We start from the raw sequence: 12322 nt of genomic DNA on the forward strand, positions 1-12322 counted from the left end.
CCGGACCGAGGGAGCAAGAGTCCAACTGGTGTCCAGGATCTGCAACAGTGCTGTTTACGAAGCGTTGAAACCACAAAGTGCCACTGAACGGAAAAGAGCCCGTAGCTGCCGACGACCTCCCAAGAACTGTCGCTGGAGCCCTCCAGACATCCTCCCTTTTGTCCCCAAGTCTGAGCCTCCGGAACAAAGGTCTGCACTGCTGTAGCGAGACAGAACCTAGCTGGACCACTCTTCAAACCAAAGCTACCGTTTAGGCTTGGGGTACTTACCTTATTGCCTTTTAGATGCACTCTTCTCTGAGAATTGCATTGGCTTTCCTTTTAGAGTTGATTTCCACTCTCTTCTCACAGGCTTAACAGCTTGTGACCCTACAAGGTAGCAAGGTTGGGCAGTCGGACCAAACTACAGAGGGAGAGGGTACTGTTGTGAAGTACAGTTAACATTTTACAAATAAAGTTAAACGGAGAAAAATACGAAAATATACATATATACATAATCGCTAGTTATATGAAGCTTAGCAACCATAACTTGCGCCACCACCGTGCACTGCTAAGACTAACACCCAGGACATAAAAGATGGCATCACTTGCATCACGGATGAATCTCGCGCTCTGAAACACTTGTGTAGGAGCGCGATACAAATAAAATATCAGATCACAAATCTGGGCCACTTGTTTTTGTTCACTGACATATCTAAACCAGGTGGTTTTGTTCCCTGACAGTCAGAATATTAACCTGCAAAAGGTGCTATATATCTAGACTTTAACCTTGTCATGTGTTAAGGCACTTTCCTTAGGGTTTGGTCTCGGCTCATGGCACACATACACAGGGCAATAAGCAGGCCTCAAACACACAATTAATTTGTATACATGGAGATAAACTCATGTTTATAACATTTTCTGGTGATGCGATGTTAGGGAGAATTCTCTGTTAAGGTTAATTTCCCAAACCTAGTGAGTCCCTCAGCAGCTTTGCTGGATTTTTGGGGTTTATTTTTTTCTCCTGCTGTGAGACACTTTTTCTCCCACTCTTAGACATGATTTGAGATATCCTTTGACTTTTTAATGTGTTTTATGAGCTATTGGGTCTTTTACTCCATAGGGTTTCATGTGGTTTTGGTAAGTGTTACACAGCACCCTCAGTGCAGTAACACAGGGGTGTCCTAGTGACCCCCAAACATAGACTCCATACCCTCGGACTGACTACTGTCTCCCAGGGCATGTAAAGTCACCATTGACTTTACTAGTCTTAAATTGTGAACAGAACCAGTACAAACCATCATATTGTGGTAGGGGTAATTAGATTGCCCCTGGGTCTGTTTTTCGAGGGGGCACTGTGCAGTCCCCCCTCGTCGATTTTTCTGGCTGGTGGCAGTGGTTACCACGCGAAATATTCCACTGAATATTTCCTATGGGATTTTCCCATTCATTTTAAACGCACCACTTTTTTGGTGCAATTTTAAAGATACCTCCGGGTTATTTATTTAATATTTATTCCCCGGTTGGGTCTTTTTGCCAGGACTCGGTTTTAAAATGGCGTTTGTGTTTCACCTCTGTAACTCCAACCCAAGTCGAGCCCTTCGTTCCACTTTTTGGTGGGCTTCTACACAGAAGCCTCCAAAAGTGGTGCCACTCTGTCTGGGTCTACAGGATGTGTGGGTGGGGGGGGGGGGTTTAGGCACCCTGGACCGAATTGCCTCGGCAACTCACGTCGCACTTTTGTGTGATTGGCCCAGTGGTGAGCCGCCCGGCTCACCACTTAGCATGTTTGAGTGACAGCTAGGACTGATGAATGGGGATTTTCTGCATAAAAGCAGGGCTTTGGGGACTGGAACTTCAAAGGTCACCACAGGACCAAAGAATCCGAAGAGGGAGAAGCTGAGCCGACCTGCAACGACACCACCGGTGGAGCCCTGCTGAACCGTCTCACCACTTCCCAACGACAGAAAAGATCTTCATCCCGGAGAGTCTTCTTCCTCTGAACTGGTGGGGATAACCAGTTTGCCCTCTTTTTCGCCTTCCTGGATCGTCTCGTGGTCGAATCGCCCGTGCCAAGCACCCCGGCGGCCGGATAGCCACGCTTCACCACTACCGCGAATAAAAGGGTAGTACCTTTTTAACCGGGAAACTCCGCGGCTCGTTTCTTCCTTGGCAGTGCAACGACCTCCAGCTTTCCTCCCCGTCGAGATCTCCTCTTCCCCTGGACGAAGCACCGACTTGCACCCTCTGCCAGGAACAACTGCCCCTGCTGGAGCTTTCTCACCATTTCAGGTACTGTCCCGCCTGGTCTCCCTTGCAACAGACTGTTCAAGGTGTCCCGTAAATCCTTGACTTTCTATCCTGGGGTGACTTGGGACCTGCTAACTAACTTTTCCTGACTTGATCCAACCCTTTTTGAACCATCTGCAAAGACTCTTTAAAGTACTATTCAACTGTGTGATCTTGGACACATTCCGCCTTGCTCTCTCCAAGAGTGGGCCTGGCCTATGACTTTCTTGCTCCTCAGTAGACTCTGCCTTTTCTGACATGCTCTGGTTCCCTTAAAGTGTTGGTATTGTGTATTTTCCTAATTCTGCTTTTTTCCCCTCCCTTTTTAACTAACTTATTGGAGTGCCATCTTAGGTTAAGCGCTCACCTCTGTCTGAAAATAAATGGTGTTTTAACTAAGACTTGTTCAATAAGTAATCAGGGATGTATATATATTAATAGTGACTGTTTGAACTTGCTTGCCGTGTTAGTGTTTAGTACAAAGTGTTTTTAAATAAATAATTATATACTTTTATACCCAAACTCTGGTCAGTGTTTGCTTGTGCTACTGTATTTTAGTACCTATCTTGTATACTCTATATAATGTTTAACTCTTCTTGAGAGAAGTCTGGCTGCTCAGCCACAGCTACCAGGTAAATCTGAGTGGTACAGACTGCTACCAATTGGGTTTACTGCCAACACCTGTAGTCCTAAGCCTTTTGCAGTGGTCCCTAAGGGAACGGCACAGGTTTCTGCCTAACATGCAGTTTCTTTCTTCTTTACCTTAGTTTCCCTGTATGTGCCTCTGATTTGTATGCATTGTGGGTTCTTCATACTGTTTTTACTAGCACAAGTGTGTAGAAAGTCTTGAATTGTTAGCTAATTATTACGTGTTTAACATTAATCAAAACTCCGATAAGGTAGCATTCATTATTTTACTATCCAAAATTACAGGATTTTAAATATTGTACTTCTATGGTGCATGCTGCAGCCATTGCTTATGTTTATGTATGATTAGGTTCCTGTATTAACAACACTCCAATACAATGTTGTTTAGAGGAGTACATTCTTTAATAGATTAAGTAGTTCGTGATAGGTCTCCCGATCACCCCTGACATCTTGTTACCAACATTATAAACACAACCCCTTGTAGGGACTTCAGCAAAATGAATTGCACATGTGCAGTCATCAATTACATTTGTGATGAGAATCCCAGTAAGTCTGTACTAAACATTAGACTTTTTCAAACCATTTTAATTGTCAAGGATGCTGCAAAAGTTTCTCTTGTTTTCCCACACCAAACGATCTGCAGCTTCATATGCCAGCATTCCTGACTGGTAGCTCTGCCAGCTTGTTGTGCCCCTCCTGCTGGATGTTCTGGCCCTCCCGAATGCTCTGCTCATCTTTCCCAGCCTTCCGGAATGCTTATTCTGACCACCTTAGTGTGGCCCTGCCGGATGTCTTTGGCAGCCTTCTCCGTTTGCTTGAAAGGCTCCATGGAGGTGGAGTTTCCCAGCTAACACTGATATTTGATAAGGATGTAGTGGTTCTGCCATGCAAGAGAATCTTTCCATCAAATGAGTCCAGTCCAGGTCATACTTTTTCTTTTTTTTAGGTTGCTACCTTCATTCTTCAGAAGATCCTCCTTGATGACACTGGATTGGCCTACATCTGTCAGACGTATGAGCGATTCTCTCATGTGGCCATGATATTGGTAAGGTGTTTTCTTGACTATGTGCATACAGGGACAAGCCCTTTAGGGGGGTTTGGTTGGCAAAAAACATTTTACATTGTTCCCTTTCTTGGATAGGGCAAAATGGTTTTGCAGCTCTCCAAGGAACCATCTGCCAGATTGCTGAAGCATGTAGTCCGTTGTTACCTCCGTCTGTCTGATAACCCAAGGTAAGCATTAAAATGTGTAATCCTGTATATCTATTCTCTAAAAATGTCTCTGCATTGGAGAATGGGTGTGTACAGACATTCTTATCCTGTGACTGGTTTTCTCGCTCAGCCCCTCTTCTGAAATTCTGGCTTGTGGGCTCTCTGTCCTGGTTTTGGAAATAAGATGCAGAGCCACAGCCTTTTCACCATCTCATCCAAATCTGTCTTTCTGAATGGTTCTGTATTGTTCATGTTCACAATTACTTTAATGTATTGTGAAAAATGAAATGACCCTGAATCCCAGTGTGCATTATGTACCTAATGATTCCAGCATCAAAACCTTTAATAACAGATATTTGTTAAAAATAAAGATGCAATCAGTTTTATGCTCCCGGAATTCTTGTATTTGTATGCAAAACATCCAGGAGCACTCATTGGTGTGATGTCCTGTTTCTCACGGTGCGTTTTGAAAGAATACAATGAGTTTACCAGACTGACTGCCATTTTTCAAGTGATTATTTTCAAAACCACTTAAAAACTGTCTTGATAATTTGTGTTTTAAGATTGAAAGTGTGTGTGTGTGTAGTCGGAGGTGATGGCACTTTGGAATGTTATGTTTGTTACACTTGCTTTTGATATTTGTTTTTGTGTTAAAATGTGTTCTTAATTACAATGTCTAATTACTAACATTTAAATGTAAGACTGAGAAGCTTTCTTTAAAAACTATATATTTTTGTTCTAAACATGGGGCCCCATGGGAATGTTTTGTAAACAAAAAAGCCTATCCGAAAATAATGTGTATAGTTATTTTAGGTTTTGATAATTAGGTTTGCTCAGTGAAAAAATTGTAACCTTCTTGTTGGGATTACAATATATACTGTGTCTCAGACTTGGGCGTGTTCCCACTGCTCACGTGTGCCAAATCTAGGTGTTTCACAATTTCCTGCTGTGGCTCATGTTTAGGCTTCTTTACATCTAATAATGTGTCTCAAACGTGGGCATTTCACCCAGTGCTCAAGTGTCTCAGTTGTAGGTGGTTCGCCATTTACTTCTGCGTCTCATAGTTGGGCGTGCTTCCATTTACTGCTTTGTCTCAGACCTGGCCGTTTTCTCCTGCTACTCTAGTTTCTCGGGTCTAGATGGTTCTCCATTTGCTGCGGTCTCTCATACTGGGGGCGGGGGGGGGGGGGTTTGGGCTCCGATTGCTGCTGTCTCAAACGTCGTTTCTCCCAACGCTCCCATTGTCAAATGTAGGTGGCTCTCAGTTTGCGAGACTTGACAATCTCCTTGGGAAACTTAGGAAAGCAAAGATAAACTATCTGAGTTTGAGGTATATACAAATCGCACCACAAGCTGGCACGTCTCCCCATCCATGCACTCTAGAATGCAGTTATGGCTATGTCAAATACTGTGTAGCTACTCGCATAGCAGTCCCCACTGCAACCCCATGCATACCTCAACAACTCTGCCACTAGTATGCAGCGACAACCTATGACCCCTTTCGGTCTAGCTGGGCGCACAGTCTCCTACACTAGCAAGCTGCCTCAGCCACAGACAGCACCCGCCCACACGTCTGACCTCTGTTGCTTACTGGAGCCTAGCCAGCCCTCCTAAATCCTAATCCTGGCAGAATGTACACATGCATCTTAAATTAAACTCTTACAACTTTCCCATACCTAGCCTAAGGTCCCTGAGGGTGTTCCGACCACAAAGCGTATTGAGGCCATACAAATGGGGAAATGGTGCTATATAAATTACTATAATACAAGTTATCATTACAAATGCGCATTGTACAATTTGAAAGACCCAGTATGCAATGTTAGTACAATTAAATTGCTTCTTTTGATGGAAATTCACATCAGATGTTTCTAAAAGAAATTTGAATATAACCAAGTTGTTGACCCTAAATGATCCTCCAGTCACTCGCATCCACGTCATCTCCACCCCCCCTCCCCTTCACCCCCCTCACCCTGCCTCCAGTATTGGCAATGCAACCTCTGCCTGAGGGTGACATTCATGTAGGACAAACACAATGACAGTACTCCATGTCAGCGTATAAGAACTCTAGATGCAGAGACAGAGAGTTGGATTGGTGTATGATGCTGTCTGGACAGTTTTTCGAAAGTCACCTATGTAGGCCTTATAAGACTATTCTGTAACTTTTTCATAGTAATGATAAATCTTCCTGACCTGTGTCAACCTGTGTCAACCCCTGAACGTGTTGATTTTACTGGTGGATTTTGCCTTCTACCTCAGAGTGGGAACCTTTTTCCACACTGGCAGAATCTTTCACTCTTTTTATGGATGTCCTTTTTCACTGGGAGTCCAGTGTCTGTGAAGGCAGGAAGCGAGGGAGGAGTCAAAAACTCTGCATTCCTTTGTCTTCCAGCCTGATTGCGACATTCCAGTTCAAACGGGGACACTGTCTGTCCTGAAAGGATTGCCAGCCACCAGGTTTGAATGTTGCAAGGTGGTTTGGTTACCTGGGTTCTTGCATAAGTCTGAACCTGGAAGCTGAAGAGGTAGTCGACCACTAAACGGAAGAGGAAGATGAAGAATTTGCGGCTGAAACGATTTCCAGCGACCAGAGATCCTGCTGTGTAAACGGAGCCTGCTGTAGCCCTTCCTTCCAATCGACCAGTGGACTCGGAAAACGAGGACCCCGACCCGGAGCCTTGTGAGACACACAAGAGTAAAGAGGACCAGCATTTTGATCCATCCCACACCATGCTGCGACCTTGCGGGATGCAATACCCCAATACCCTTGGACCTCAAGCCATTGTGCGTTGCACAGCCTTCCAAATTTGGAATCTCACTAAAACTTTGTGGGCATCCTGCTGGTTCGCCAGAGGCACGATTCCAGTCCGAAAAGTCCCCTCATCAGAGTGGTGGACCTTGCAAACGACAAGAATCCGGCCAGCAATATTCTGTCTTCTGTGCTCCTGAAAAAGGCGGTAAATCCAGAGCCGCATCCAGCCATGAGGAAAACCTTGCCTAGAGCCTTCCCCGTGATCCTTGCTGCAAAAGTTCTTCCAGTGTCCTGTCTTCTTGAAGAAGGAATTCAAAAACTGAAAGCAGATCCTGAAGTCCTCCTGCTGCAAAATCTTCTCATGTGCCGAGGTACTGCGCTGGCATGGGTATTTCCTTACCTTAAGTCTCTTGTGATTCCTGTGTAGCTTGGGGGTGTTTTCTGTGATTCAGAGTCCTCTCGGCCAGTGCACCCAGGCCCTTGCTGGTGTCTTCTGTGAAGCCCCTGGTCCCTCCACTCTAAAGTACTTGTTCAACAGTCTGACTTTTGCTACTTAAGAACCTATCATGACCTGCCTGTTGGACACTAGACTCTAGTGATCCCCCCCCCCCCTTCTGCCACTGAGAACACTCATTCTCTTTTCTAGGCAAAAGGTCCAATCCTTAGAAGTCTTTCCCTTATTCTTGGAGCATAAGTGTTTAAAAGTTACTTGCTTGCAAAAGAAGTTGGTTGGTAACTGTTACTCTGAGAGTGAACAGTTACAAAAGTTATTACTTACCGTAGAAATGTATTGTTGCCATTCTGAAAGGCATATGCAGCTTCTTTCTTTCCTTAGAAACTGTTTCACCATTCTAACAGAAGGTAGATGTGAAGTTATAACTGTGATTTGGTTGTGCCCCTTCCCAAAAGTAATGCTGTGGGGTTCACTTCACTCTTCCTGTTAGGATGATTGTATGAATGTCCCCAACTGGGTCTTGCTTCCCCTGTCTTGTAGTTAGTTTATCCAGAATAAGTCTTCCATAGGTTTTACCTACCTCGAATAACTCAGTCATTCATAAAGCGTAAGGCTGGGTTTTGCTTTCCCTGGTCTGTTTTAGGCCGACACAAAAACAGTCTTGGGTTTATACCTGCCTTTAAGTTGCTTATAGCTCCTGTAAAAAGTGTGTCGGTTTGACTTACCTTGTGTATAACTGTGTTATCCTAAAATAAGGTAGTTATTGCTTCCCTTAGTGTCTGACGTGAAAAGTCACTGTAATTGAATATTACACCCCAAAGTTTAACTCCCCTAGAATAACTGTTGTTCTGAAGCCGCGTTATAGGTTTATACTGTTCCTAGAATCTGTTTCACTAGATCAGAAAAGTATATTGCCCAGTTGAAATTACTATGATTTCTTGCTGAGTACAACAGCTAGGGTCTACTACCCCCATATTACTGAAAGTAATCTAAAAGGTAACTTGGTTTGACTTCCCTAGAACTCCTGTTCGAAAATTAGGTTATACGCTTTGGTCTGTGCACCTTCCAGCAGAGTGATGTTTTTTATGCACTTTTATGTTTTTTATGGCTGACTACATGGGGACACAATAGCCCCAGATGTACTGTACCTGTACTATGATGCTATAAATTCAAGAAGAACTGACCTAGTTCACAAATAAAAGCGACACAATATTGCAGCAAACCGCGTGGAAGAATACTTTCTTTGAAGCACAAAAAGCAAGATAACCTGGAACAGCCCCCCCCCAACCCTCCACCAAACCCCCCCCCATTTTCTCTACTTCCCAAATGAGGTGTTTGGCTAAAACCTCAGTTACCTGTGATCTTGCGATGCAATAATCCTACCCCAAAGTACCGAAAACGGAGCTCAGCAAGGTAATTTCCAAATCTAGAGCCAAAAACATTTTTATAATTGTGGTTATATATAATGTGATACTTATTTCCCCCCAAAATGTTTCTGTGCCTACTTGTATTTATATAAACCATTTATTTTTCACAATACAGTGTTTCAGTGTTTCTTTGGACCATTTGTATTACAATTTCATTTGTACTGAATATACAGCCCTCTCCCTCCTCAGATGAGCCTGGCTGCTCTCTATGCTGAACTCAGGTGGTACAGCCTTATACTAAGAGTGAAGTCTCGTACTGTCTCAGTTGAATCGTTTTACTGGTTGGATTTCAGAAAAACTGTCCTGACAACTATCCCTTGGGAAATGCAGTATAGGGCTGTACCAGTCATTGTAAGAAGCAATGACAGAGTAGCCAGGGTTATCTGTCGGAAGCTACTCAGAACTTGTAGCATACATATGGACCAAAGAAACAGTTATGTAAACATAGTGGTTTATTTTATATATACACAGGATAAGAGAATTAGTACTGTCCTAAAGAATAAACACAATATCAAACCGATCCAATACTTCTGGTACGTGAACCACAGTGTAAAAGACTTGTAGATAGGCAGTATGCAATTCAAGGATAGTAAAACCACTTTGTAGTAAACTATCTAACTTGTTCTGTCTCAGGAATTATAGTTACACTACCAACAGTAGCATGTACTTACGTTGCAACACTTGTAATACTTTTCTTCACAAAGGTCTTATTCTTTAGCAGTCCTTCCGAATTTAGACACGTGTTCAGAGGCAGAAGGGGACACTTGTGATCCAGTGGCCAGCTTCCGGCAGAACAGGATAAGGCACGAAATGTCGGAAAGTTAGAGTTCCAGAGGATTTCTCATGTAACAAGTACATACAATATTTTGCCGTTGCCATCATTTCCACTCTCATCACCACTCAACAACCTCTATGCTCGCGCACAGCTACCTCATGTCTACTATCCAGTAGACGCAGCAGACTTCGAGCCAGAACTCAACCAGTAGATCTCATCTACTCTCCCATGTCCATCGTAATCTCCGCCTGGGCTCCCGTTCCATCCCCAATCGCACCACACACTCGCATACAAAAAAACGCACACACACGACACACATTGCGCCTGACGCAGGCAGCATCCTTGCCAGCATCAAGCCCAATATCGCACCCAGTCCACACATTAAATGTGCCATCCTCGACGACCACTCACTCCCAGCACACGCCATAGAAATACACAACCTCCTCTCCAACCATAACTTCGACTTACTGGCCATCACAGAAACATGGCTACATGAAGCATCCGGCCCTGTAGTCGCTCTCACACTCCTCCCTGATTACACCATTTTCAGAGAAGACAGACCAGGTCGCACAGGAGGAGGAGTAGCTCTCATCTTTAAAGAAACCCTCGCCATCAGACCTGTTAGTCATTCCTGGGATAGCAATTCCAATATCCTATCTGTCAAGCTTGCACGGTCTCCCAATAACTCCACCAACATACACATACTATATTGCCCCCCAGGCCTCCCATCAGACTTCCAGGGACACCTCACCCACCTACTTAGCGATAACCTCAAATGCTCTACTAAGACCCTTCTTGGAGACTTTAACTTAGGATTTAATGACTCCAATGACAAAGCCGCCACCTCCCTCACTAAAGAGCTCACCGACCTAGGATTCACACAAAAAGTCTCAAGCCCTACACACCCCAAAGGTTGCACCCTTGACTTGGTTGCAGACCACAATTGTCTCACCACCATCACAGCCTTGCCGTGGACAGACCACTACTGTATTGAGTTCACCTTACCCATCTCTTCCACTCCGAAAATCCTCACACCGGCCCCCACTGCTCAAGTAAGAAGCTCCAAAAAACTTGGAGGATAACCTACGACCTTACCTTGACATCCCAGCACTAGCCCCGCCCTTCTCCAACGATCCGAACACCTTAGCGGATATATACAAAGATACCCTCTCTACAGCTATCAACTCCATAGCACCACTTGAATGCAAAAAGGAAGAAAAGTTGCTACACAATATAATCCTGGTTCACTGAAGAACTGCAGTCATTATGCTCCTCAAAAGGGAGGCTCTGAAAAACTGGCAAACCAACCCCAGCGACTACACTAAGAACTGCTTTAACCTCATCTCCCGCCAGTATAAAGATGCTATTACCAAAGCCAGAGCAAACTCCTTGAATGTCCGAATCTCCAATGCTAATTCACAATCTAAGGAAATCTTCGCCATCTTCAATGAACTCATCTCTCCTCCAAACACTCCAGATGAGATCATCAAAGAAGAAGCATGGTGTGCTAGTATCCAATCTGCCATACTCAATAAAATTGAACTCCTTCAACAACAAAAAATTAAGGGCCACTACAAAGCCCTACCTCACCATGCTGGGCCTACACTATCTGACCCCACCTCCCCTCCACCAAACACTACCAAACCTCTCTTCTCTGTTAGAGACATCACTGAACCCGAAGTCATAAGCCTCCTCAAAAACTTTAAACCCTCCATGTGCAAAGGGGACACCGAAGCTCATTAAGGACTGCACAGACCTTTGCCCCACTTCTGACAGCCTTTATTAATGTTTCCTTCAGAACAGGCACCGTTCCCGCCAGCCTTAAAGAAGCATGGGTACGCCCCCTTCTGAAAAAGCCCACACTAGACCCTGCACAGCCCAACAATAATAGTCCCATAACCACAGTGCCATTCCTCCTCGAGATCTTGGATAAAGTGGCCCACTGCCAAATCCAACATTTCCTAGAATCACACTCCATTCTCGGGACTAGACAATCGGGGTTCTGCAAAGGTCATGGCACGGAAACAGCCTTGGTGGACATAAAAAAAAAGAAATTCACCCAAATCATGGACAAAGGGAAGCCAGCCCTCCTACTACTACTACTTGACCTCTCGGCATCTTTTGATTTGGTGGATCATAAAACTGACCTCATACCTCACCCAATCAGCTAACTTCTCCAATGAAGCAGCTCTCTGGATCACTTCATTCCTAGAAGGCAGGGCAATGAAAGTATTTTCCAATGTAGCCAACGCTGCCCCCACCACTATTCACTGCCGAGTCCCACAAGGCTCCTGCACAGCACCCACATTATACAACCTCTTTACGAAGCCCCTCTTTGACCAGCTTGACACCATAGGTATCACGTATACCAATTACGCCGATGATACTCAGGTACTCGTATCTCTCACCGGCTCCTACAACAGGGACACCCAAGCTCTTCATTCTATATACACACCACCATTCAAGCCTGGATGGCAGCCAATGGCCTCTGCCTCAATGGGCAGAAGACCGAAATCATCATACTAGGTCAAAAAACGACACTAGCCAAACTAGATAAACTGTACTCAAATTTCACCATTTACAATACGACCATCCCTGTCTCCACGTCTGTTAAGACTCTAGGTGTCTACATAGATTCCACACTATCTAAGACTAGACAGGTCCGCGCCATCACCTCCGCCTCAGCCCACTGCACTAAACTCATCAATGCAATTAAACCATACCTATCCAAGCCAAACTGTCTATCAATAGCTAGAGCCACCATTGGCGCAATACTAGACTATTGCAACA

The 12322-nt window shown here is 44.5% G+C and overlaps 1 protein-coding gene across 1 annotated transcript in view; it reads left to right on the plus strand.

The window, feature by feature from the left end:
- CNOT9 (CCR4-NOT transcription complex subunit 9) overlaps positions 1–12322 on the plus strand; it is a 279336-nt gene that overhangs the window by 231182 nt on the left and 35832 nt on the right. The window contains exons 6-7 of the mRNA XM_069616846.1: positions 3862–3960; positions 4057–4148. Coding sequence (XP_069472947.1) covers positions 3862–3960; positions 4057–4148 — 191 coding nt within the window. The remainder of the gene's footprint in view (positions 1–3861; positions 3961–4056; positions 4149–12322) is intronic.

The sequence above is a fragment of the Ambystoma mexicanum genome, chromosome 9 (genome assembly GCF_040938575.1).
Source record: "Ambystoma mexicanum isolate Mex_15411 chromosome 9, UKY_AmexF1_1, whole genome shotgun sequence".
NCBI classification, from domain to species: domain Eukaryota; kingdom Metazoa; phylum Chordata; class Amphibia; order Caudata; family Ambystomatidae; genus Ambystoma; species Ambystoma mexicanum.